The sequence below is a fragment of the Lagenorhynchus albirostris genome, chromosome 11, assembly GCF_949774975.1.
Source record: "Lagenorhynchus albirostris chromosome 11, mLagAlb1.1, whole genome shotgun sequence".
Taxonomy (NCBI): Eukaryota; Metazoa; Chordata; class Mammalia; order Artiodactyla; family Delphinidae; genus Lagenorhynchus; species Lagenorhynchus albirostris.
The window spans coordinates 27,221,400-27,247,757 of NC_083105.1; the positions used below are offsets into that span (position 1 = coordinate 27,221,400).

Genomic DNA, 26,358 nt, shown 5'->3' on the forward strand with positions numbered 1-26,358 from the left:
GAGAGGCCACAACAGCGAGAGGCCCGCATACCGCAAAAAAAAAAAAAAAAGAATACAGCCATTAACCAGCTTGGATAGCTGTCCTTTAACTCAGCAAATGTCTGGGTAAACACAAGGATTAGGGTTTCTACTTAGCCTTAAGGACTAGAAAAGCTAATAGAGACAGTAAAACCTGTTAAAGTAACTCTTCATTAGAGAAAGTGTAAGCTTGAGTAGGCACTTGGGAAGTTGTTTGTAACTAAAGGAAAGATTATTTTCTCTTACAAAACTGATTTATTTCTTGTTGCTTTAGGAAAGGAAGTATTTGATAAAGTGACAAGATAATACACATTCAGTGCAATAGTGTGATGGGGGAGGTAGGAATGGAAATACAATTTAAACTAAGGTTGCTAACAAGAAAGAGATCCTTGGGACACTGCATGGATAAGTGTTCTAATATTAGGCATAGATAGAAAAAAATCATTTTGGACAACTGCAACTCTTATTAGGAAAAATACAACAGCCATTTATGGTCACTTTACTTCTTACCATTTTGGGTGGGATATTTGAGATGCTTATCAAAATGAAGTTAACTTTCTTTTTTTTTTTTTTTTTTTTTTTTTTTTTTTTGCGGTACGTGGGCCCCTCACTGCTGTGGCCTCTCCCGTTGCGGAGCACAGGCTCCGGACGCGCAGGTTCAGTGGCCATGGCTCACGGGCCCAGCCACTCCGCAGCATGTGGGATCTTCCCAGACCAGGGCATGAACCCGTGTCCCCTGCATCAGCAGGCGGACTCTCAACCACTGCGCCACCAAGGAAGCCCTGAAGTTAACTTTTGACAATATAAGTGAAGTTAGCTTTTGACAATGTCAGTTAAACACAGATTTACTTGAAGTAAATGATTTACTTGAAGTAATATGAGTGAGGTCTCTCTCTTTGGGTAAAAAGTGACTGAAACCCACATCAAACTAGCTTAGGCAAAAAAGAATCTATGTTGGAAGGCTCAGATAGTCCTGAGATGGCAAGGACACACCTGGGCCTCACAGACAAGGAATCAGAGATTCAAACACCACCCAGAGTCTTCTCCTTTAATCCCTTATCTCTGTTTCTCTTATGCTGGCTTTATTCCTAGGAATTATGCCAAAAACAAATCGAATGTTCCACTTCTCAATTTGTCTTAGGGAGAGAGTAAGCCTCTTTGCCCAGGGCCAGTTTTTCAAATCCTGAAGAAGGACTCTCGTTGGCCTGGTTTAGGTTATCTGCAAACTCAGGACCAAAACATCGTATTTTGATCAGCCCTACTTGATATGGTTACTCATTTCTAGTCCAATTTGCTAAGGCCAGGAGTTGGGACTCCCTACAAGATGTTTGTGTTAGAAAAATAAACATTTTCCAGAAGAAAGAGGGTTGAAATGCTAGGTCAACAAAACCAGAGATGTTCACATCAAACATCCAATTTTTTCCTTAATAATAAGGAATATTAATGCCAATAAACATAATTATCACTTTAACAAGTAGAGAGTTACAATTTCAATGCTAAAGACCACAAACCAAGATGAAATGCTTGGCACAGGTAGATAACCAAACATTTCACAGGTGGTGTCAGGCTTTGCTCGCTGTCCACCCTTGTCAGATGGCCTCCCTACCCTGCTGAGATCATGTAGTGTCTGTTGAAAGTCAGAGCTCTGCCCAGATTTCCTAAAATGAATCCTAACCTTAACCTTGGAGTTCTATGTGCCACTCTGGGACTCAAGATCAAATCATCTTTCACCTGCTTTTGACCTTAAGTTTCAATTCTAATAATCAGACCTCTGCTTTGCTCATCTTTACCTAAGCCAAGTTTCCCCCTCTCTCCGTCCTTCCATTCTCTTATGTGACACTGCAGAGCCACAGCCCTTCACAGACATGCTTCTTAAAAGGAGTAGTACGCAAGATCTTGGTTTCTAAGTACCATTTTCCACTCAAAGGAAACAGGAGTCCTTAGAAATGGCTGATTCCAAAGCTACAGGAAGGAAGTACAAGAGGAGCCTGAAACACCTTATTGTACCAGCAAATAAAGAGGCGCTCAAAACTGATGGGGAATGTCAAAGAGCTTGTAGGGCTCCTTATCTTAACTGAATTCTTAGCAGTATATAAAACTATTAATCTCATCCTCCTTCTTGAAACTCTCACGTCCTCTAACTTCTGGTCATTTTCTCAATGACAGCTCCTTCTAAGAGTCTTTTCTGGGTATCTCATTTTCTGCCCACCTCATAAACACAGGTGTTCCTTGGGGTTCTGTCCTCAGCACTTTTCTCATTCTATTCCCTCCCTGAGTGATCTTAGCTAATCCCACAGCTTCAATTATTATATAAACAATGGCTCTCAAATATATACTTGCAAGTATATTTATATGTAGGTAGCAGAGGAGAGATAGATTTAGCACAGACAACTCTCTTAAAGCTCCAGAACCATAAGTCCATCCAATTGCCTCCTGGATATCTCCACTTAGTTAACTCACTGATATGTCTAAGATAACCTGTTAAAAACTGAAGACATTTTTGTCATCTCGTCTAGTATTCTTTATTTCTATTACCGATGCTACCAACATCTGACTGTCTAAGCAAGAAACTCTGGGGTTATTCTTAATGTCAGTGCACTTCAGCCAGAGATCACCAGAAACACATCTCTAGTTGAACAAACTGAATTTATTACTCATTGTAGTGAAGGAGGATACACAGCCTAGGGAACCCCAGGACTCAGAAAGAGAGTGTTTGAAAGAACCTATTAGAGAATTTGAGATTTGGTTGAGTGAGCTGAGAGAGGGCTGAGGCAGCAGGGGTCTGCTCTAGATCGGCCACTGTTGGAAAGAAGAGGCTAAATTTTACGACCGACCGGCATCTCAATACATCTTATCTACAGGAAGGACGCCCCAGAGCAAGGATAGCACTATATATTGGTAAAGAAGTAGCTGTCACTCATTTCAGCCGAGAGAGGGGCGGGGTGTTTTGTGTTTTGTGGATGGCACAGTGACCCTGCTTTTGTCTGTGCTTCAGCAAAATTATCAACTGGACTTGTTTTGTCTCATGTTGTGATGGTCTCAGAATAATCTTATCTGATGCTGGTATTCTGTGAGATTCTTATGCCAACAGAAAATAACATGGCCTAACTCTGAATGCCAGGTCAGATTCTGCATGTCAACAGCTGCTTTTTTCCCCCTCTTTCTCATTCATTACTCTGTCATTCACATATAAATTTCTTACCAAGTCCTATTAATTTTACTTCCTACATATCTCTAGAATCTGTCCCCTTCTCTTCATCTTCTTTTCTGCTTCTCTAATCCAGGCCATTATCATTTGTCATCTGAATTACTACATCAGTCACCCCACATTTCATCTTGCTCCTGTTCTAGTCCATCCTCTACCCTCCTCCAGTTAGCCAGAATGAAGTTTCTAAAAATATCACCCCTGCTTAAAATCTTCTTTGGTTACATTATCAGTCATGTTGTTAACATTTAAATGGTAAAATTAAAAATCACTGAGGTTAGCACTGAAATAAAACTATTCTTTTCCCCCTAAAAGGAATTAAGAAGGGTGGAAGAATTTACTTTTACACAAGGAATCAGCTGAATTTGGACACTATTTTGATATGCCTTATGACTCAATACAAATCAACAGAGTGACATGACTGCTAAAAAACAATGCATTATTGACACCATTAGCAGAAGTATACTGTCCAGAACAAGAAAATGATGTTCAGTTCAGTTCTAGGTAATACATTTTAAGACATTATTTTTAAAATATGTCCAGAAGAGGGCAACCAGGACAGGGAAACCATGTCATATGGATAATCAGAAAAAGTGGAGCTTAAAGAAAAATAGGGATATGACAAGTATTTTCTAATATCCAAAGAGCTGTCATATGTAGGAGGGACTAAATATACTTTGTATAGTTCTGAGGACAGGATCAATTCTGAGAATTACAAATCATAGGAAGATTGATTTCTACGCAGTATAAGGAAACACTTCCTAATAATTGGAACTGTCCAATAATGAGTTAGCTGCCTAAAAAGGTAATGAACTCCTGGTTACTAGAAGGGTTCAAGCCAAAGCTGAATAACTGTCTGGAAAGAATGCTATAAAACAGGAGATGTCAAACCATCTGTGATAAAGGTACAGTTTTTTTAATCCATTGTGGTCCAATACTTTTATAAATTATAATAAAACTAAATTAGTAGAATGAAAAGAAAAAAATTAAAAGTACAAGCTCAAAAGTTTTATTACCTAATTCAATGAATATAAACTTAAATTTTAATAAATAGAATTAGAACAAACATAAAGGAAATAAAAAAGAATGATAAAACTTGTTCATTGAACATGTACATTTAGGATTAACATAGAAAATTTCTATAACTATTACATTTTGTTGTTCTTCAATTGTAACTGAAAAAAATTATGAGTGAATTAGCAGTCTTCTAGATTAGCCCAATATATGCATACTTTGAATAAATACCTTGCATATTAATATTGTAAAGTTTTAATATTTTAAAACACCGTGTGACAAAGGAGCTTGTTTCTTTCTTGTTAAAATATCTACAACAGGGCTTCCCTGGTGGCGCAGTGGTTAAGAATCCGCCTGCCAATGCAGGAGACATGGGTTCAAGCCCTGATCCGGGAGATCCCACATGCCGTAGAGCAACTAAGCCCGTAAGCCACAACTACTGAGCCTGCGCTCTAGAGCCCGTGAGCCACAACTACTGAAGCCCACATGCCTAGAGCCCGTGCTCCACAACAAGAGAAGCCACCGCAATGAGAAGTCCGCGCACCACAACGAAGAGTAGCCCCCGCTCGCCGCAACTAGTGAAAAGCCCGCGCGCAGCAACAAAGACCCAATGCAGACCTAAATAAAGTTATTTTAAAAAAATTTAATCCAGGTTGGATTGACGACAATGGTACTTTCAGGGAATGATGTACATCTAAACTACTTCTATGAGATGTTTTAATATCATTCATAAGAAAGAAGTGAGTTTAAAAATAAGAAACAAAACCTATGGCTCATATCATAAAAAAAAAAGAAGAGAACTGAGTTTATAAAGGGATGATGATGGGAATGGAAAAGAGAGATTTTAAAATAATTTCAGCATGCTCAAACTATTCATTTTTAACTTTTCTCCAAAATGGAGTGATCCTGTAATTTCAAATTTTATTTTTAATTCTTCATTAGTTGCCAGTTAGAACAATGTATCCTGTAAGTCTATAATTAAACTTAAATCATCTTTTGATGAAATAAATGGATACCACATCTATGAATTTACTGTCTGGACATTCTTTTCATGGAAAATAAAATTCTAAGCATTCTATCAAATTAATAATAGTTTGATGATAACTTTTTGCAGATGTGCAACATCAAGATAATCACCTCTTTCACTGACAATTGTTAAATTATGGAACATGTAATCACGATCTGTAGAAACCCTGTTCTTCCAGGCTTCTACATTTTGTTTTTGCCCTTTGATTTTATCTTCCACTGAAAAACACCTTGCATTCCTCCTTTGAGTGGACAAATTCTGAAGATTCAAATTCTGGAGATATCAAACAAATTAATAACTCTAGCTGGCCAATTTATATCTAAAAAGTTGGGCCGTTGCAGGGGACGCGGGTTCGTGCCCTGGTCCAGGAGGATCCCACGTGCCACAGAGCGGCTGGGCCCGTGAGCCGTGGCCGCTGAGCCTGTGCGTCCGGAGCCTGTGCTCTGCGGCAGGAGAGGCCACAGTGGTGAGAGGCCCACATAGCGCAAAAAAAAAAAAAAAAAAAGTTGGGACCAAGCTGGCTTCTTGCAATGATGCTAAATATTCAAATATACTCAATAGAATTTTCCCCCAGATAACCATCATATCTCAGCATGAAATCATAGTTCTTTATGATGTTTCCCAATTATCACATAATAAAGAGTAATTTCAAATTTATTGGATTAGCCTTTACATAATTTATAATATTTACTAAGTCACTAGCACACTTTAATTCAGCTGATGAGCTTTTTATACAAAGACTTTCTGAAAGAAAGAAGTGGTATGTTAACTTATATTCTGGGTCAAGGTCCTTAATTTAAGCAACTACTCCAGAATGTTTTCTTATCATTGCAGCTATTCATCTAATTGTATTCCTACTCAAAATTTCAAACCACATTCATTAACAATGTAATCTTTCACAGCTTTCTGTTGTTTACAGTTAGTTATGTTTGTCAGCAATGAAGCTGAAAAAGAGAATTCTTTGGACTTGTCTCTGATCGTCTAAGGCTGGGAGTTGGGGAGGAGAGGCAGCAAAAGGAGCAAGAGGTCAATCTGAGGGATGATGGAAATGTTCTCTATCTTGCCAAAGCAATCTTAAGAAGAAAAGAGCTAGAGAAATCATACTCCCTGACTTCAGACTATACTACAAAGCTACCGTCATCAAAAGAGTATGGTACTGGCACAAAAACCAACACATGAAACAGAACAGAGCCCAGAAATAAACCCACACGTTTATGGACAATTAATCTATAACAAAGGAGGTGAGAATATACAATGGGGAAAAGACAGTCTCTTTAACAAGTGGTGCTGGGAAAACTGGACAGCTACATGTAAAAGAATGAAGTTAGAATGTTTTCTCACACCATATACAAAAATAAACTCAAAACAGATTAAAGACTTAAACGTAAAACCAGAAATCATAAAACTCCTAGAAGAAAACATAGGCAGAACACTCTTTGACAGGCACACGTAAAGATGCTCAACACTGCTAATCATCAGAGAAATGCAAATCAAAACCACAATGAGAAACCACCTCACACCTGTCAGAATGGCCATCATCAAGACCACCAATAACAAATGTTGGCGAGATTGTGGAGAAAAGGAAACTCTTGTGCACTATTGGTGGAATGTAAATTGGTACAGCCACTATGGAAAACGGTACAGTACGGAGATTCCTCAGAAAACTAAAAATTAGAACTACCGTATGATCCAGCAATTCCACTCCTGGGTATATATCCGAAGAAAACAAAAACACTCCATGGAGAAGATACACGCACCCAATGTTCATAGCAGCATTATTTACAATAGCCAAAATATGGAAGCAACTTAAGTGTTCATCAACAGGTAAATGGAAAAAGAAGATGTGGCATATATATATATATATATATATATATATATATATATATATATACACACACACACACACACAATGAAATATTACTCAGCCATAAAAAGAATAAAATTTTGCCATTTGCAACAACATGGATGGACCTGGAGGGTAATATGCTTAGTGAAATAAGTCAGACAAAGAAAGACAAATACTGCAGATTATGACTTATATGTGGAATCTAAAAAAGTAAAAGAAATGAATGAATATAACAAAACATAAACAGACGCACAGATGCAGAGAACAAACTAGTGGTTACCAGTGGGGAGAGGGGAGTGGCAAGACAAGGGTAGGAGATTAAGAGGTAAAAACTACTATGTATAAAATAAATATGCTACAAGAATATATAGTATAGGACAGGGAATATAGCCAATATTTTATAACTTTAAATGGAATATAATCTATAAAAAATTTGAATCACTGTGTTGTACACTTGAAACTAATATTGTAAATCAACTATACTTCAATTTTTAAAAATGTTCTCTATCTTGGGCTTCCCTGGTGGCGCAGTGGTTGAGAGTTCGCCTGCCGATGCAGGGGACACGGGTTCGTGCCCCGGTCCGGGAGGATCCCACATGCCATGGAGCGGCTAGGCCCGTGATCCATGGCTGCTGAGCCTGCGCGTCCGGAGCCTGTGCTCCGCAACGGGAGAGGCCACAATAGGGAGAGGCCCGCGTACCGCAAAAAAAAAAAAAAAGTTCTCTATCTTGCTTGTGGTGGCAGTTACATCAGTGTATACATTTATCAAAGGTCATTAAACCCTATGTTTAAATATGTGCATTTTATTGTATGTAAATAATATCTCAATAAGGTGGATTTAAAAAATGGTTCTCCAAGAAGCAATCTTCCTCAACTAATCTAATCCTCAGTGACTGCTTCTTTTCCTGAACTTGAATGACGGGACTCAATTCATCAGTTGATTACTTAACATCTTATTCTGGCCTCCAATTGTTAAGCAGACCATGCTGCTTTATTGTTTAGCTCTCTCCCACCCCCACCACACCCTTAGCTAACCAGTGTGTGTGTGAAAGAGACAGTATTAAAATATATGGTTTAATTGAAGGAAATTATCAGTTATTGAGCATATCAGTGAGTGATCATTCAAGGAGAGCTGGTTTATAAGTAAAAGAAATTGTCTGAATTTCTTCTGGGAAAGAAAACTCCAATTTCTCACTAAAAGCCAACCATACCATGTGCATTCAGCTCTGTCCTACAGACACGTGATGATCTAAACGCAAAAGTAAATCAGTTAAGATTAGTGATTCCTATTGTGATGGAAGGGCCATCATATTTGCTGCTTCTCTTTTCAAAAGGCAGAGTCTCTTTCCCCACTCCCTGAACCTGGGATGGCCTTGTGGAAGTGATGCTGAGCCAGTTCAAAGGCTTGGCCTTAAGAGACTTTACAGCTTCCAGTCTTGTACCCTTGAGACCCTGAAGCCATGTGAACAAACCAGGGCTGGCTTGCTGGATAATGAGAAACACAAAGGTCCTCTTATTGCCCCAGCTGACAGCCATTCAATCGCTGTTGACATATGGATGATGCCATCCAAGACTAGCCAGTCTCATCAACCCAATTAATAACCAGATGTATAAGCCCGGCCTACACCAGAAGAGTACCCAAAAGAACTGTGAACTAAGTTGTCGTTTTAAGCCAATGAGTTTTGGGGTAATTCGTAACTTAGCAATAAATAACAAATACTCAAGGATTCATACAAAGTTCTCTTAAAAGACAGACCAAGTAATTTTAGACACTTATCAACAAGTCATTAAATCCTTAAAAGAAACTGAAAGTGAAGGTTGAAGCTGCCACGTAAGGAATAGTTTTTCTCCCTGGAAATATTAATCAGAAAATAAGGTAAAGTGTCTCTGAATAGATAACTAGAATGAGTGAGGAAATAATCCAATGTTTTAATAGTAAGTGTATGATTTCAGGGGTACAGCCAGAGGAATGCTAGAGCTAGTTCACACCAACCTGTGAGATCCAATTATTAAATTTTCAGAAATTTTGTGAGCCAGTTGCTAAACCACTGGTAGATTAAATCAGCCATGATGAGTGTACTTACACCATGGAAATTGGCAAGCACTCCCAATCAGAGCCAGTTGTTAAACCTTTACTAGTATACCACTGGGCACATCTACTATTGGAGGCAAATTTCATCAGTAGGTGTATACATACATATATACATTAAAACATCCTTAGGGTTTCCCTGGTGGCGTAGTGGTTAAGAATCCGCCTGCCAACGCAGCGGACAGGAGTTTGATCCCTGCTCCGGGAAGATCCCACATGTCGCAGAGCAACTAAGTCCATGCACCACAACTACTGAGCCTGCGCTCTGGAGCTGTCAAGCCCACAACTACTGAAGCCCACGCACCTAGAGCCCATGCTCCGCAACAAAAGAGGCCACCACAATGAGAAGCCTGTTTGCCACTAGAGAAAGCCTGCGTGAAGCAACGAAGACCCAATGCAGCCAAAAATAAAATATATATATAAACTAATCTAAAAAAAAAAAAGACGATGACATTGGTTGGTTCTGCCATGATATATGATCTTGGGCAAGTCAATTAGTCTTACTGAATCTGTTCCCATATCTGTAAAATCAGTCTATGCCTAAAAATCATCTTTAAAGGTTTCTTTCAGGTCTACTATTCTATCTTCTATGATCCTAATGATGGTAATTATACCTGGATGGCAATGACGGAAAAGGCCAATGGGAGCAATTCAAATATCACACTGACCATGCTACTAACCACAAACTTTGCTCTAATTCAATACAAACTAAAGTGGTGGTATAGTAGTAATTAAATGTGTTTTGGGTTATGGAGGAGGAAGAGGTGAATTCTGAGTAGAGGGGAAAGAAGAGAAGGTCTGGGCAAGATATTTTATCAATCAGGAATGAGATCTCATCTTTGAATCCACAGTGGCTTGAACTCTGTAGGTGCTTAATAAAATTTGCTGAAATGATTAGCCCCTGAATAAAACTTTAGAAGATACTATCCTGCTGAAATGAAGTTCTACTTGAGATTACCAGGTGTAACAGTGAGATTCTGCCTCAGTTTCTCCATCTAAAAACAAGCACTCATTTTTTAAGCAAAAATTCAGGCAATCATGACTGTGAAGTATTTTAGGCTTCCTGCAGGAAAATGTTATATAAATGTGAGGTGATGTTACTAACTCTAAGTAGATGCCTTTCTGCAGAATTAGAAAACACAGTACATACTCTTTCTGAGCATTTCTTCCCAGTGCATTTAACTGCTTATCTTTCAAAGGTTAAACAGCACATGAGAAAATAGTAAGGGGCTAATAGCTGAGCTGTAATAGGGAAAAATGTCTTTAGCATTGGAATATTTGCAAATTATTTTGGTAAAAATATTAGCAAGTAATTTTGAACTTCCGTGGAAAAAAAATCTAAGAAATCATTCCCTTTGACTATAAGCAATGGAGACATTTATTTATGCCTTCAGCAAAAGAAATGGTTTGCTAACTTCTTGTGTTTATGCACTGATATCCAAGCTGACTCATTTCCAAATACACATCTGAAACTGGAAAAATATTCCTTGATGGAATTATCCCATCCAAAATGAAGGCACATGATGTCTTGTTTTCCTCTTTTCTTAAAAATGCTGGAATCTAATTAAGGTTGCTTCTGAGAATATGTGGAAACCACACTTTCTTTCAGGCATATCAGTATCATTCCAGTACTAATGTTACTATGTGCTTAGCTGCAGGCAAATAAGAACTAGAGCATAATGTGACACAGTCTTTAAGGAACTGCTGAAAAACTATTCCTAGGAAAAACCACAGATAAAAAATTCTCAAAATTCTACACAATTTCAGGAGTTTCATAGATAATCCCAACCCCAAATCCCATTTATAGAATCCTTAGGTTAAAATCTCTGCACTAGAGTAATTTCTTTTACAAATCATATTAAGATGCTTGTGGTACAATGAATGTACCAGGCCATATTAGGCTCTAGGGACATGGTGGTACACATAGCCACTGAGGGTCTTTGCAAGTCATGGAGTTTACAGTCTACTAGGGAAGATGGACATTTATCAAATAATCACACACACGCAAAAATGCCTAATTAAAAACTTTTATCAAGTATAATGGAGAAAAGAATTACATCTGACCTCTCTTCAGACACCATGCAAGAAAGAAGAGAATGAAGTGAAATATTTAAAATGCTGAGATTAAAAAATCTACCAACCTAGAATTCTGTACCCTGCAATATTATCCTTCAAAAGTAAAGGATAAATACTTTCTCAAACAAAAGTTGAGGGAATTTTCTGCCAGTAGATCTGCCTTGTGAAAAATGCTAAAAGAAGTTCTTTAGAGAAAAGTAAAATGATATAGGTCAGAAATGCAGATCTACATAAAGAAAGGAAGAGCAGTGGAGAAGGAATAAGTGAAGGTGAAATAAAAACTTTTTTTGGAACTTCCCTGACAGTTCAGTGGTTAAGACTCCACGCTCCCAATACAAGGGGCCCAGGTTCAAACCCCGGTCAAGGAACTAGATTCCACATGCAGGCTGCAACTAAGAGTTTGCATGCCACAACTAAGGAGCCGGAGAGCCGCAATTAAGGAGCCCATGTGCTGCAAATAAGGAGCCAGAGAGCCACAACTAAGCAGCCCACCAGGGAGCAACTAAGACCCGGCACAACAAAATAAATAAATAAATAAAAATAATAACGAAGTATTTGATTATGCATATATATGCTTGTGTATGAGAAATGAATGACAGCAATGATATAAGGGATAGAAGGGAGGAATTGGGGTTATTTTGTTATTATAAGGTTCTTGCACTACCCATGAAGCAGTATAGGGTTATGGGGTAGTGCAAGAACCTTATAATAACAAAATAATCCAGCAGTATGGGGTGGACTTGGCTTAGTTGCAAATATGTATTGCAAGCTCTAGGGCAATCACTATAAAAGGTCTAAAAAAAAAGAAGTATGAGAAATATGCTAAGAGAAAACAGAATCATATAAAATTATTATTTAAAACCAAAGGCAAGGGCTTCCCTGGTGGCGCAGTGGTTGAGAGTCTGCCTGCCGATGCAGGGGATGTGGGTTCATGCCCCAGTCCGGGAGGATCCCACATGCTGCGGAGCAGCTGGGCCCGTGAGCCATGGCCGCTGAGCCTGCGCGTCCGGAGCCTGTGCTCCGCAACGAGAGAGGCCACAACAGTGAGAGGCCCGCGTACCGCAAACAAACAAACAAACAAAAACAAAAAAAAACAAAGGCAAAAAAGAGTAGAAGACAAAAATAAGAACAAGGGCAACAAATAGAGAACAGTAACAAATATGGCAGATAGTATTCCAACTGTATCAATAATCACTTTGAATGCACCGATTAAAAGACAGACATTGTCAGAGTGGATCAGAAAACAAGACCAACTATATGCTGTCTGCAAGAAACCTATTTTAAACATACAGACACATATAGGTTAAAAATAAAGGGATAGAAATGACAACAACAAAAAAACAAACAACCCAATCGAAAAATGGGCAGAAGACCTAAACAGACATTTCTCCAAAGAAGAAATACAGATGGCCAACAGGCACATAAAAAGAGCTCAACGTCTCTAATTATTAGAGAAACGCAAATCAAAACTACAATGAAGTACCACCTCACACTGGTCAGAATGGCCATCATCAAAAAATCTACAAACAATAAATGCTGGAGAGGGTGTGGAGAAAAGGGAACCCTCCTCCACTGTTCTTGGAATGTAAATTTGTACAACCATTATGGAGAACAGTACAGAGGTTCCTTAAAAAACTAAAAATAGGGGCTTCCCTGGTGGCGCAGTGATTGAGAGTCCACCTGCCGATGCAGGGGACACAGGTTCATGCCCCGGTCCGGGAAGATCCCACGTGCCACGGAGTGGCTAGGCCCGTGAGCCATGGCCGTTGAGCCTGTGCGTCTGGAGCCTGTGCTCTGCAATGGGAGAGGCCACAACAGTGAGAGGCCCGCATACTGCAAACAAAACAAAACAAAACAAAACAAACAAACAAAACCTAAAAATAGAACTACCATATCATCTAGCAATCCCACTCCTGGTCATGTATCTGGGGAAAAACATAATTCAAAAAGATACATGCACCCCAATGTTCACTGCAGCACTATTTACAATAGCCAAGACATGGGAGCCACCTAAATGTCCACTGACAGAGGAACAGATAAAGAAGATGTGGTACATACATACAATGGAATTTTACTCCGCCATAAAAAAGAATGAAATAATGCCATTTGCAGCGACATGGATGGACCTAGAGATTACCATGCTAAGTGAAGTCAGACAGAGAAAGAAGAATATCATATAATAGCACATTTATATGTAGAATCTAATTTTAAAAATGATACAAATGAACTTATTTACAAAAGAGAAACAGACTCACAATCTCGAAATCAAACTTACGGTTACCAAAGGGGAAACATGGGGGGAGGTGATAATTAGGAGATTGGGATTAACATATACACACTACTATATATGAAATAGATAACTAACAAGGACCTACTGTATAGCACAGGGAACTCTTCTCAATATTCTGTAATAACCTATATAGGAAAAGAATCTGAAAAAGAATGGAGATATATATATATATATATATATATGTATAACTGATTCACTTTGCTGTACACCTGAAACTAACACAACATTGTAAATCAACTATATTAGAATAAAATTTTTAAAAATTAAAACGGCTTTCAATAAAAAGTATCTACCAGGATGTTAATAAGAGCATTCTTCCTAACAGGGAACAAACAGAAACAACGATTATGTCTAACAGTACGGAGTTAATTAAATTATGACAATCTACATTATAAAATAATATGAATCCATTAAATGAGAGTATTTACTGATATGGCAAAAAAAATTTATGATATTAAGTGAAAAAGCAAGTTATAAAACAACATGCATAATAAATATAATTTTTTTGAAATATATTTATGCAGCAAAATAACAAGAAAGAAAGGTAGCAAAAATGTTAGTGTTATCTTTAGCTGGGGCAATTATGGGTAATTTTATTTTCTATTTATTTAGTCTCTAATTTAAAAAAATAATGATGCATTATACTCATGTTTAAAAAGCAACGTTGGACTTCCCTGGTGGTGCAGTGGTTAGGAATCCACCTGCCAGTGCAGGGGACGCGGGTTCGATCCCTGGTCCGGGAAGATTCCACATGCTGAGGAGTGGCTGGGTCCGTGTGCCACAACTATTAAGCCTGTGCTCTAGAGCCCACGAGCCACAACTACTGAGCCCGTGTGCCAGAACTACTGAAGCCCGTGTGCCTAGAGCCCGTGCTCTGCAACAAGAGAAGCCACCGCCAGGAGAAGACCGTGCACTGCTACAAAATGCAGCCCCCATCGCTGCAACTAGAGAAAGCCCGTGCACAGCAACAAAGACCCAACGCAGCCAAAGATTAATTTAAAAAAAAGAAAAAGCAACGTCATTAGAAAAGTTAAGTAGCTCAATAGATACTAGTTAAGTAGATACTATGCTCCTTAAGAAGGGCCTATTTTTTGTTATTGGCCTGCCAAAAAGTATAATGCCTCTCCATATGTAGTAGGGGTTCAATAAATGCTTAATGACTAGATCGATAGAATGAATACAATAATGGCCTCACTTAATTTCACTAGGTCATTTACTCTACTAGTCATTCTTACCTAAAGAAATCCACATATTGTCTGTTGAATGTTAAGTCATTATCCTTTGGTTGAGGAATGTTCAAATTAAACCCTATGTGAGAGTGCCCTCTGGTGGTTTCACTGACAATGCTTTTTATCAATTTGAAGTGTGTTAATCCACCTCACCAATGGAAAGAAATGTGAGAGTAAGAACAGGGTAGTAAGATTTTCATGAAGCTAAATTTATTCCATTTAAAGAACCATCAGACTTTATGTACTTTTTAAATTTCTGAAAAAAACAAACTGACCTTTCACAAAGTGTTAGTGATAGTGGATAATAGGTTACTCCTCTGAGGTGGAGAAGCAGAGGGGAAGTGATAGTGGTGATGAAATACGTACTTATTCAGCAACTCATGAAGACCAAAATTCCAGGAACTACAATGTTAACTACAATGTACTATATTTCCAGTACAACAAGAACTAACTTAATTCTCCAAAGCACTGACATGTGAATGTGTGGTTTGGGCATCTTACAATTGAACAATCTCTATTTAGTAGATCCTTGTACTTAGAAGAAAATTTGTTATTTAATTAATTTAGTTTTTATTCTTCCTACTTTTATAACATGGCATATCTCAATCTTTGTAAAAATTTGGATATAAATCAACCAGAAAAAAACTATTTTCGAAGCTATGTCACCAAACACAGCCAGTTAATATTTCTGATTATCCAACTCTATTGACTTGTTTTTCCTTTGATCTTTCCCCCCAAATGAATAATGCATTAATGAAAAGAGCATAAACCACTTAAAAACACTTCCTTTCTGTAATAGAGGGTGGCCATTATTATTTTCTTTACTCTTTCCTATTCACTATTCCTTACATTTTACTCAACACTTGACCCTTCACCTTCCTCTATTCAAAGAACTAGATTAAGCAATAGACTTTGAATGTGAAATCATTTTTCACACCAAATTTTAAAATATCACAAATATTGCACAAGTTTGAATAAAGCACCTTTTCACCTTCTTAATAAAGACTCCTCACCTCCTAAATAGAAATCACAGGGGCATCAATGCTATTAAGGATCATATATAAGCTGGTAGGGATAATCAACAGAATAGACTATTAACATTTTTGTAAGACTACCTTAGTAATATTAACATTTTAATCACAGAGTTGTATGTGCTCTGAAGCAAGCATAATTTTTAAGACAGCCAGAAAAAAAATCTCAAAATGAATAATATAATATTCTTTCTAGGAAAGCACATTCTTGGGTGAAAGAAAACACCTCTTGTCATAGTGATGCCTTGTAAAAAAGGCTCTGGACAGTTTGGATCCTGGCTCTCCCACTTGCTAGGTAGGTAGGCTTCAAGTCACTTAGCCTTATCTGTAAAATGGGGATGATGCACCTTCTTCAAAGGATTATTGTGAGAATTTAATAATAATGTAAACTAAAGACCTAGCAGGTAGTAGAAACTGATTAAAATGTAACTATTTCCTAGAGCCACAAAAACGGAAACATTGTAACATCTATTTTTTGTGTGGATCTCATGAGTTTCTTTTCAAAGGCAGTTTAAAACTCTTCAGGAGAATCATGCACGTTTTTATTAATCATATTTATACTACTATTTGGCTGATAATGTAAAAGTACTTAATCATACCAGGCACATAAATAGTAGACTTTAATAACTCAAAAGGAAAATAAATATAGGCTTCCGTAAATAAGAATGTGAAATCCAGAACTACTTAATATATATAAAGAAATACACATTCTAATATATGAGAAGACATTTTATTATTTTACTATATAACGTATTAATGAATATACGCAATTTGTATTTTCTCAAATGGCAAATGAGACGCAGGATAACATTTCTCTTTGATTCCTGAAAACCTCAATATCATCTGTCTTTTGGAGGATTCAGTTTCCTACGACGTCTATGATACCTTGAAAAGAAGAAAATATTTAAGATAAGATTATTTTAATACAAGTTAACTGTTTCTGATAGAAATATCAAATTTCTATTACCCTGCTGTTTACTGGTATTCAAAAAAATCAGTGAAACCTAATACACACACACACACACAGTTAAGACACACCTCAGGTAGAAGATACTTCTTAATAATAAGTCACATTTTCCTGCTGTGAAAATTGTCTTCTATTAATTAAGCATTTGGAAAGTCTTTTTTCAGATCTTGAGGTAGTTTCAATACGGCAATCTGGATGACTGTTCATTAAACACTGTGAACATGCAGAACGTGCTCTATTAAAGTTTTATTCAAAAGGGGATGATCCGCTCTAAATGGAGGCCTCTAAAGCTGCAAGATCATGTTTTTATAATAAAATACGATTAGTAATATGTATATGGAAAAATGTGCAATATCACAAAAATGGAAGAAATGCAAATTAAAACAGTGAGAAACGTTTTTACTTTTTTTTGCAATCACAAATATTTTAAAAATTATAATGCACAATCCAAGTACGAGTATGGTGAAGCAAGTAATATCAGACCCAACTGCTTAAAGTATTAACCAGTATAACACTTTTGAAAAACAGTGTGGCAATACTTAAAAAAATTTTTTTTAATAATCATAATTTTTGACCTAGTAATTCCTCTTCTGGAAATCTATCCTAAAGCAATAAGTAAGCAGTTAAAATATTAACTATTTTAATATTAAAATATTAATGGGGAAAGGGATGACACAGGATGCAAATTTATATATACAGTATGATAAAAACCATGTAAAAATTTACGTGAACTAATAAAGATTAAAACCATGTAAAAATTTATGCAAACTAATAAAATTTATGTATAGAAAGAAAAAGAGAAATAAAATGCACTGTTAGCAGTGACTAAGTGATTTCGCCATGAAGAATTCTTTCTTCTTCTCAACATTTCCTTATTTTCTTTATTGAGTTAAGAAAATGTCTGCACAGAGTACATTTGCTTTCAGTGATGAATTCTCTTCAAAAATTCCCTTAAGGCCAGAATCTTGCAAGTTGGTCTGAGCTAATTTTTAACTTTTTTTGCTAGTGTGGACATTCACTGTAAAGATCTCTACACCATAAATGATAAGACATGTTCTTATGCTCTTTAGTTGTTGTGATTAAGATGATCTGGGGGGACTTCCCTGGTGCTGCAGTGGATAAGACTCTGTGCTCCCAATGCAGGGGGCCTGGGTTCGATCCCTGGTCGGGGAACTAGATCCCACATGTATGCTGTAACTAAGATTCACATGCCACAACTAAGGAGCCCACATGCTGCAACTAAGGAGCCAGTGAGCCGCAACTAAGGAGCGCACCTGCAGCAACTAAGACCTGGTGCAACCAATTAAATAAATAAATGAATTAAAAAAAAAAGATTATCTTCAGTATTTTTTGCTTATCTTAAGGTTTCATAAGGCAACTTTCCTATACACTGTTTTTTGATATTGATTTTTTGACAAATTGCAAAATACAGAAATTAACTTAAAAAAATGAAGCACATCTATATATACTAACATGGAACCCTAAGTTGTAGAATAATACATATAGCATACTATCAATTATCTAAATAAACATTTCTACATGTACTTATATTGGCATTGAGAAAATTACGGTTTTCTTAAGGGTTCCAGTTATGTGCCAGATAATCAAGGTTTTACTAGTGCAACAGTATCCCTGAAAGGTGTTCTCTCAAAGCAGTTAGATACCAGAATAGGGGGGTTTGGGAAGTCACAAACTTACTGAAATTATTTATAAAAATTTTGTATATGTGTTTTTCTGGGAAGTGGATTCATAGGTTTCATCAGATTCTCAATGAAGTCTGTGGCCCTAAAAATCTAAGCATTATCCTATAAAAATGTGATTCAGCTTACAATGCTCAATCATTTTCACTACCCAAGACTGACTGAAAATGCCTGAGACCCTGATAGCCCTAAACCTAACAAAGTCGAGCTCTGAAATATGCTCAATAAATGTTAAATAGCATTTACAGATTTCTTATCATGCATGAATGTCAATATATGCTATAATCACTCAGAAGCAAGCACCTGAATTTTAGGGTGCCCTTATAACTTATCATCCAAACTGGGATCCTTTAAAGAATAAAAACCCACTCTATTAATAATTAACAAAAGAGTTAAACTGAGACTGTCCCTGGGAAACCAAAACATATTGTTACCCTTCTTAAATTACACAATGACTCAGTGATATCTGAAAGATCTGTCTACAGTTCTTAGTCCAAGACAGAACTTCACCTCCTGGTTCACAATGCAGCTAGACGTTCAAATGTCTCCTACTCATGGTGGTAGCTAATTTTTGTTGCCTCCATGGAAAAATATTAAAGTAGTCCTTTAAATAAAGTCGTGCAGCTATTCATACATTTATAGAATTGCTTTATATTTCAGAAATTTAGAATTACTTTCCAGATCCTTCTTACTTTCTATCCAGACTTCTTTCAATCCTTCCATCCTTCTTTCTTTCAACATAACTTTACATTTAGTGGAGTTATGTTAGCTATTTTCTTTTTTAAGAGATATTATGAAAATCGGAATCATTCGCTCATTCATTTATTCATTCATTTTAAATGTGTGGAGCATCTACCACATGCCAGGCACCATTTTTAGGTGCTAAGGTTTCTGTGGTACACAAAACATGACAAAATCCCCACCCTCATGGAGATTACATTCCAGTGTATTAGATAGAAAAACAAGATAAACAAGTTGACCAGGGAAGGCTTCAGTGAGTAAAAACGCAAAATAAGTAAGACAGCTATCTTTGCTGGTATCAGCAGGAAAAAGTATTCTATATAGAGTAAACAGCAGGTATAAGGGCTCTGAGGTAGAAGGAAGGGCACGTTCAAGGAACAGAAAAGAGGTCATGTGGCTGGAACAGAGTGAAGAAAGAAGAGAATAGTAGGAAATGAGAGTGGAAAGGTAAAAGAGGGTCAGATTACATAGGTTCTAGTAGATAATAGTTAAGGCCTATAGCTTTTCTCTAAATGAGATGGAAAGCTGTTGGAGGGTTTTCAACAGAAAAATTATAAGAACTAGTGGAATTTTTAACAGGATTACTCTGGCTGTGTGCTAAGAACAGACCACAGGGAAGCAAAGGCAGAAGTAGGGAGACCAGTTAGAAAGCCACTTCTATGAACCAGGCAAAAGATGGTGGCGTGTACCAGGATGATGGCAGAGGGAATGGTGATAAATGGTCAAATCCGGATACATTTTGGAGATAGAGCCAACAGGGTTTGCTTATAGACCAGATGTTGGGTATGAGACAAAGAGAAAAGTCAAAAATGGCACCAAGATTTCTGGCCCAAGCAGCTAGAACAATGGAACTCGCATTATCTGAGACAGGGAAGGCTGCAAAAGAAGCTGGTTTGTGAGGGACCACGAAAAGCTCAGTTAGAGACACATTAAGTTAGGGATGTCCATTAGACAAGTAGGCCCGTGGATATACAGGTCTGGAGGTGAAGGGACAGGAAGAGATAGATTTGGGAGCCAATGCAGATGGTATTTAAAGCCATGAGACTGGATGAGATCACTGTCTTAGGGAATGGGACAGAAAAGAGAAGAGAACCAAGGACTGATCCTTGGGAAACTCCAAAATTTAGAGATAAGGGAAATGAAATGGAATCAGCAAGAGAAACCAAGATAGTATATGAACTTTGGGTACATAAACAGAGTTTCAACAAACTTATTAAGGTTGAATTAATGAGAAAAACAATGGAAAACTCAAACAAAACCATTAGGAACTCTGCCATATTGCTAAAATGATGTATTTTGCAAAGAATTATAATGGAAGGAATGCTCCACTGACTTTTTTATTTTTTTCATGCCAATGGAGGAAGACTGAAAAAAGGAAAAAGAGCTTGTACACAGATGCTGGCAAGTGAGGGCACTGATATGTCCTGCTTCCTGAGTACTGGCAACACTAGAGGCCAACAGGAGATACCTCAGGGGTTGCAGAGAAGGGCAAAACAACTCAGAATCATGTCCCCAGCAACTATTTACAGAGGAGCTACCTAATGCAAATTGCTACAGGAATACAAAAAAATTGATTTGCATAAGGAGCACCTTTCAAAGAATATGTTCGAAGCCCCACTACTTCAGGTAAATTATAACGTAGTGGCTAAGTTAGTTTAATTTGTTTTCATCACCTGTAATATCATCAAACAGGAAGTAGCAGGAGCCTCATGGTTACATATGCTATTTTTTTAAACCAACCTTTGCACAACTGAATATAAAAATAGTCATTCAGGCAAAGGCAGAGAGCAGGGAACTAAAAGTTCAATTTAACCTCAAGCCCAATGTCCTGGATTTCCTCACCACTAATCTCTCACACTAAAAATTCAAACAGTTCTAGTATCCAGTTTCAGTATAAAGCCTAAATCTAAGAAGACTCTTTGAATTGCCATCCTAAAGCAAACAGGATCACCAGGATTAGGAAACAGTAATATCCAAATCATAAATTTAGTGGTAACAATTTTAACCTTCGATCTCCAGACTTGAGATAATCTAATCTCCAGTGCTTATTGCCTACTAGACTATTTCAGCATCAATTCTGTATAGTCATACTACATATACTCTCAGTCCACCCCACCCTGGGTGAGGCCAATAATTAAATGCAGCTAGGTTTGGGATTGGATGAGGTGGGCAACACCCTGGGATCATAAAGCCTCTGCTGACCTTGATTCAGAATTTGATAATGAAGAACATCTTAATCCACAGGTGACCTACCTAGATAAAATGGAAATTAGATAAATCCACATGACTTGATAGTTGAACTCTGGGAATAAAACTTCCAAGAATCACTGGGAAATTTACCAGCAGACCAACCCAAAGACTAGCATAAAGTATGGTCTCAAAGAAAAACTGAACACCTTCAAGAAGCTGTGAAGATAATTAGGTAAGATAATATTCCATCAGACAGTAACTTAACACACATACATTGTATTAAAGATATTGTATTAGAGGTCTTCTGGTAAACTACAAAACAGAAGTTGCATCCCTGATAAAGACAGAATAACTGAGAGCAAACGATGAAAACAAAAAATTACCCACAAATATAACATTAACAGATCTCTAATAACAGATATCTAATATCTAATATAGTTGCATATAGTTATGCTAATAGGGGTGGTAGCTATTCAAAGTGACTATAATCAAATTAAATTTCATGAAAAAAGTGAGCTAAGGGCAAATGGCAGAGGAAGAGTGAAAGTTCTGAAAATCAAAACAGAATGCACTTAAGATGACTTGACACTGAAATGAGAAGTCACATTGGATAAAAAAGCAAAATCCAACTATATTCTATTCATTAAAAGAGACCCACTTTAAACTTAAAAATTTTTACACAACAAAGGAAACCATAGGGCTTCCCTGGTGGCGCAGTGGTTGAGAGTCTGCCTGCCGACGCAGGGGACACGGGTTCATGCCCCGGTCCAGGAAGATCCCACATGCTGCAGAGCAGCTAAGCCCATGCACCACAACTACTGAGCTTGCATGCCGCAACTACTGAAGCCCGCGTGCCTAGAGCCTGTGCCCTGCAAGAGAAGCTACCGCAATGAGAAGCCCGCATGCAACAAAGAGTAGCTAGTCCCAGCTCACCGCAACTAGAGAAAGCCCACACGCAGCAACGAAGACCTAACTCAGCCAAAAATAAATAAATAAATAAAATTTATTTTTTTAAAAAAAAAAGACCCATACTGAACATCACAGTTAATGTTTAGATGATTTTTTTAAATTAATTAATTTACTTTTGGCTGCTTTTTAATATGTTCCTAGGAGTTTTCTGCATAGATGATCATGCCATCATTGAATAAAGACAATTTACTTCTTTTACAATCTGAATGCTTTTTATTTCTTTCTCTTGTCCTATTGCACTGCTTAGGACCTTTAGTACACTGTTGAGTATAAGTGTTGAGTGTGGACATCATTGCCCTTTTCCCAGTTTTAGTGGGTCTTTAAACATTAAGTATGGGTTTCCCTGCTGGCACAGTGGCTAAGAATCCACCTGCCAATGCAGGGGACATGGGTTTGAGCCCTAGTCCAAGAAGCCAAAGCAATCTTGAGGGAAAAAAACGGAGCTGGAGGAATCAGGCTCCTGGACTTTATACTACAAAGCTACAGTAATCAAGACAGTATGGTACTGGCACAAAAAAAGAAATATAGATCAATGGAACAGGATAGAAAGCCCAGAGATAAACCCACGCACCTATGGTCAACTAATCTATGACAAAGGAGGCAAGGATATACAATGGAGAAAAGACAGTCTCTTCAATAAGTGGTGCTGGGGAAACTGGACAGCTACATGTCAAAGAATGAAATTAGAACACTCCCTAACACCATACACAAAAGTAAACTCAAAATGGATTAAAGACCTAAATGTAATAAGGCCAGACACTATAAAACTCTTAGAGGAAAACACAGGAAGAACACTCTTTGACATAAATCACAGCAAGATCTTTTCTGACCCACCTCCTAGATTAATGGAAATAAAAAGAAAAATAAACAAATGGGACCTAATGAAACTCAAAACCTTTTGCACAGCAAAGGAAACTATAAACAAGATGAAAAGACAACCCTCAGAATGGGAGAAAATATTTACAAACAAATCAACGGACAAAGGATTAATCTCCAAAATACATAAACAGCTCATGCAGCTCAATATTAAAAAACCAAAAAACCCAATCAAAAAATGGGCAGAAGGGGCTTCCCTGGTGGCGCAGTGGTTAAGAATCTGCCTGCCAATGCAGGGGACACAGGTTCGAGCCCTGGTCCAGGAAAATCCCACATGCCGCGGAGCAACTAAGCCTGTGCGCCACAACTACTGAGCCTGCGTTCTAAAGTCCACAAGCCACAACTACTGACACCAAGTGCCAAAACTACTGCAGCTCTCATGGCTAGAGCCCATGCTCTGCAACAAGAGAAGCCACTACAGTGAGAAACCCGCCCACTGCAACAAAGAGTAGTCCCTGCTCACCGCAACTAAAGAAAGCCTGCGTGCAGCAACAAAGACCCAACACAGCCAAACTAAATAAATTAAAAAAAAAAAAAAAAGGGCAAAAGACCTAAATAGACATTTCTCCAGGGAAGACATACAGATGGCCAAGAGGCACATGAAAAGTTACTCAACATCACTAATGGCTAGAGAAATGCAAATCAAAACTACAATGAGGTATCACCTCACACCAGTTACAATGGGCATCATCAGAAAATCTACAAACAACAAATGCTGGAGAGGGTGTGGAGAAAAGGGAACCCTCTTGCACTGTTGGTGGGAATGTAAATTGATACAGCCACTATGGAGAATAGTATGGAGGTTCCTTCAGAAACTAAAAATAGAATTATCATATGACCCAGCAATCCCACTACTGGGCATATGCCCAGAGAAAACCATAATTCAAAAAGACACATGCACCCCAGCGTTCACTGCAGCACTATTTGCAATAGCCAGGGCATGGAAGCAACGTAAATGCCCATCGACAGACGAATGGATAAAGAAGGTGTGATACATATGTACAACGGAATATTACTCAGCCATAAAAAGGAACGAAACTGGGTCATTTGTAGAGATGTGGATGGATCTAGAGACTGTCAATACAGAGTGAAGTGAGTCAGAAAGAGAAAAACAAAAATCGTATATTAATGCATATATGTGGAATCTAGAAAAATGGCACCAATGAGCCGGTCTGCAAGGCAGAAATAGAGACACAGATGTGGAGAATAAACGTACGGACACCAAGGGGGGAAAGCGGGGGCGGGTGGGGGGGGGATGAATTGGGAGATTGGGATTGACATATATACACTAATATGTATAAAATAGGTAACTAATAAGAACCTGCTGTATAAAAAAAATAAATTGAAAAAAAAAAGCTACTAGAATTATCTCAAGATCACAGGATACAATGTCAATATACAAGAATCCACTGTATTTCTACATATGAATAGTAATCCACTGAAAATTTAAATTAAAAATACTATTTATAATAGCATAAAGAATACAAAATGTTTGGGATAAATTTAACAAAAAATGTACAATATTCATACACTGCAAACTATAAAACACTGTTAACTGATATTTTTTAAAACATCTAAATAATGGAGAAATATACTATTTTAATTGATGGGACGATTCAATACTGTTAAGACATCAATTCTCCTGAAATTGATCTAGAGACTGAATGCAATCTCCTTCAAAATCCCTGCAGGCTTTTTGTAGAAATGGATAAGCTGATTCTAAAAGTTGTAAGAAAATGCAAAAGACCTATGACTGCTAAGACAATTTTTTAAAAAAGAACAAAATTAGAAGACTTACTCTACCTGGTTTCAAGACTTTAGTTATAATAGCCCAAACTGTGTGGTATTCCAAAGACGAACATATATTAATGGAACAAAATAGAGTCCAGGACCCACATATATGGTTTCAATAAGGGTGTTAGGGCAATTTAATGGGGAAAGATAATACTTTCAACTAGTGGTGTTGGGACAACTGGATATACATAAGCAAAAAAGAAAAAGATCCCCAACCTATGCCTCACACCATACATAAAAATTAAAACTTTGGGAAGAAAACATAGGAGAAAGTCTTAGTGACCTTAGGTTAGGCAAAGATTTTTTAAGTAGGATGCAAAAAGTCTGAAAAATTTGTAAACTGAACTTCACCAAAATTTAAAAACTTCTCATCTTCAAAATACACTATTAAGGACATAAAAAAGCAAGCCACAGACAGGGAGAAAATACTTGCAAAACATTTGTCCCATAAAGGACTTTGATCCACAAGTTTTACACCTTAATAAGAAAACCAATCTGCTTTTTAAAAAATAGGCAAAAGATTTGTACAGATACTTAACCAAGTAACAAAAAAAACCAAAAACCAAATGTATGCATTGCCAATAAGCACATGAAAAGATGCTCAAAATGATTAGTAATTCATTAGGGCAACATAAATTAAAACCACAATGAAATACTACTACTCACCCAACAGAATGATTGAAATTTTAAAAACTGATGATATCAAGTGTTGGGAAGGATGTAGAGCAACTAGAACTCTCACACTGCTAAGTGGGAATGTAAAATGGTTCAGCCACTTTAACTGCGGCTCATGAATTTAAACATGTCCTTATCACATGACCAAGTAATCCTACCCCTAGATATTTACTGAAGAGAAATAAAAACATGTCCATACAATGACTTGTACTTGAATGTTTATGCAGCTTTATTTACAGCCAACAAACTGGAAAGAACCCAAAATGTCCAACTGGTTAATAAACAAACTGTGGTCTATCCATACAAGGGAATACTACTCAGAGTAAAAAGGGACAAACTACTGGTATACACAACAACATGGATGAATCTTGAAAGCATTGTACATAGTGAAATAAGTGAGACACAAAAGGTTATGTACTGTATAATTCCATTTACATGAAATTCTAGAAAGGGTAAAACATGAAATTCTAGAAATCCATGAAATTCTAGAAAGTGATAGAAAGCAGAGAAGTAATTGCCCAGGGTGAGGGTTATAGGAAGGGAAGTGACTGCAAAAGGGCATGGAAGAACTTTCTGGCGTTATGAGACTAGTCTATATTTATGATTGTAGTAGTGATTATG

General features: G+C 37.4%; 1 protein-coding gene across 7 annotated transcripts in view; it reads right to left on the bottom strand.

Moving 5' to 3' along the window:
- Positions 1–16,539: 16,539 nt before the first annotated feature.
- The window catches only part of MRPL42 (mitochondrial ribosomal protein L42), a 30,056-nt gene continuing 20,237 nt past the window's right edge, over positions 16,540–26,358 (bottom strand). For 5 of the 7 annotated variants that reach the window (XM_060164888.1, XM_060164886.1, XM_060164885.1 and 2 more), the window contains exon 7: positions 16,540–16,710. In XM_060164888.1, coding sequence (XP_060020871.1) covers positions 16,665–16,710 — 46 coding nt within the window. In that variant the 3' untranslated portion in view covers positions 16,540–16,664. Of the gene's footprint in view, positions 16,711–16,863; positions 17,006–21,435; positions 21,487–26,358 lie in introns of all 7 variants that reach the window. The other 2 variants (XR_009543301.1, XM_060164884.1) reach the window with 2 other exon arrangements.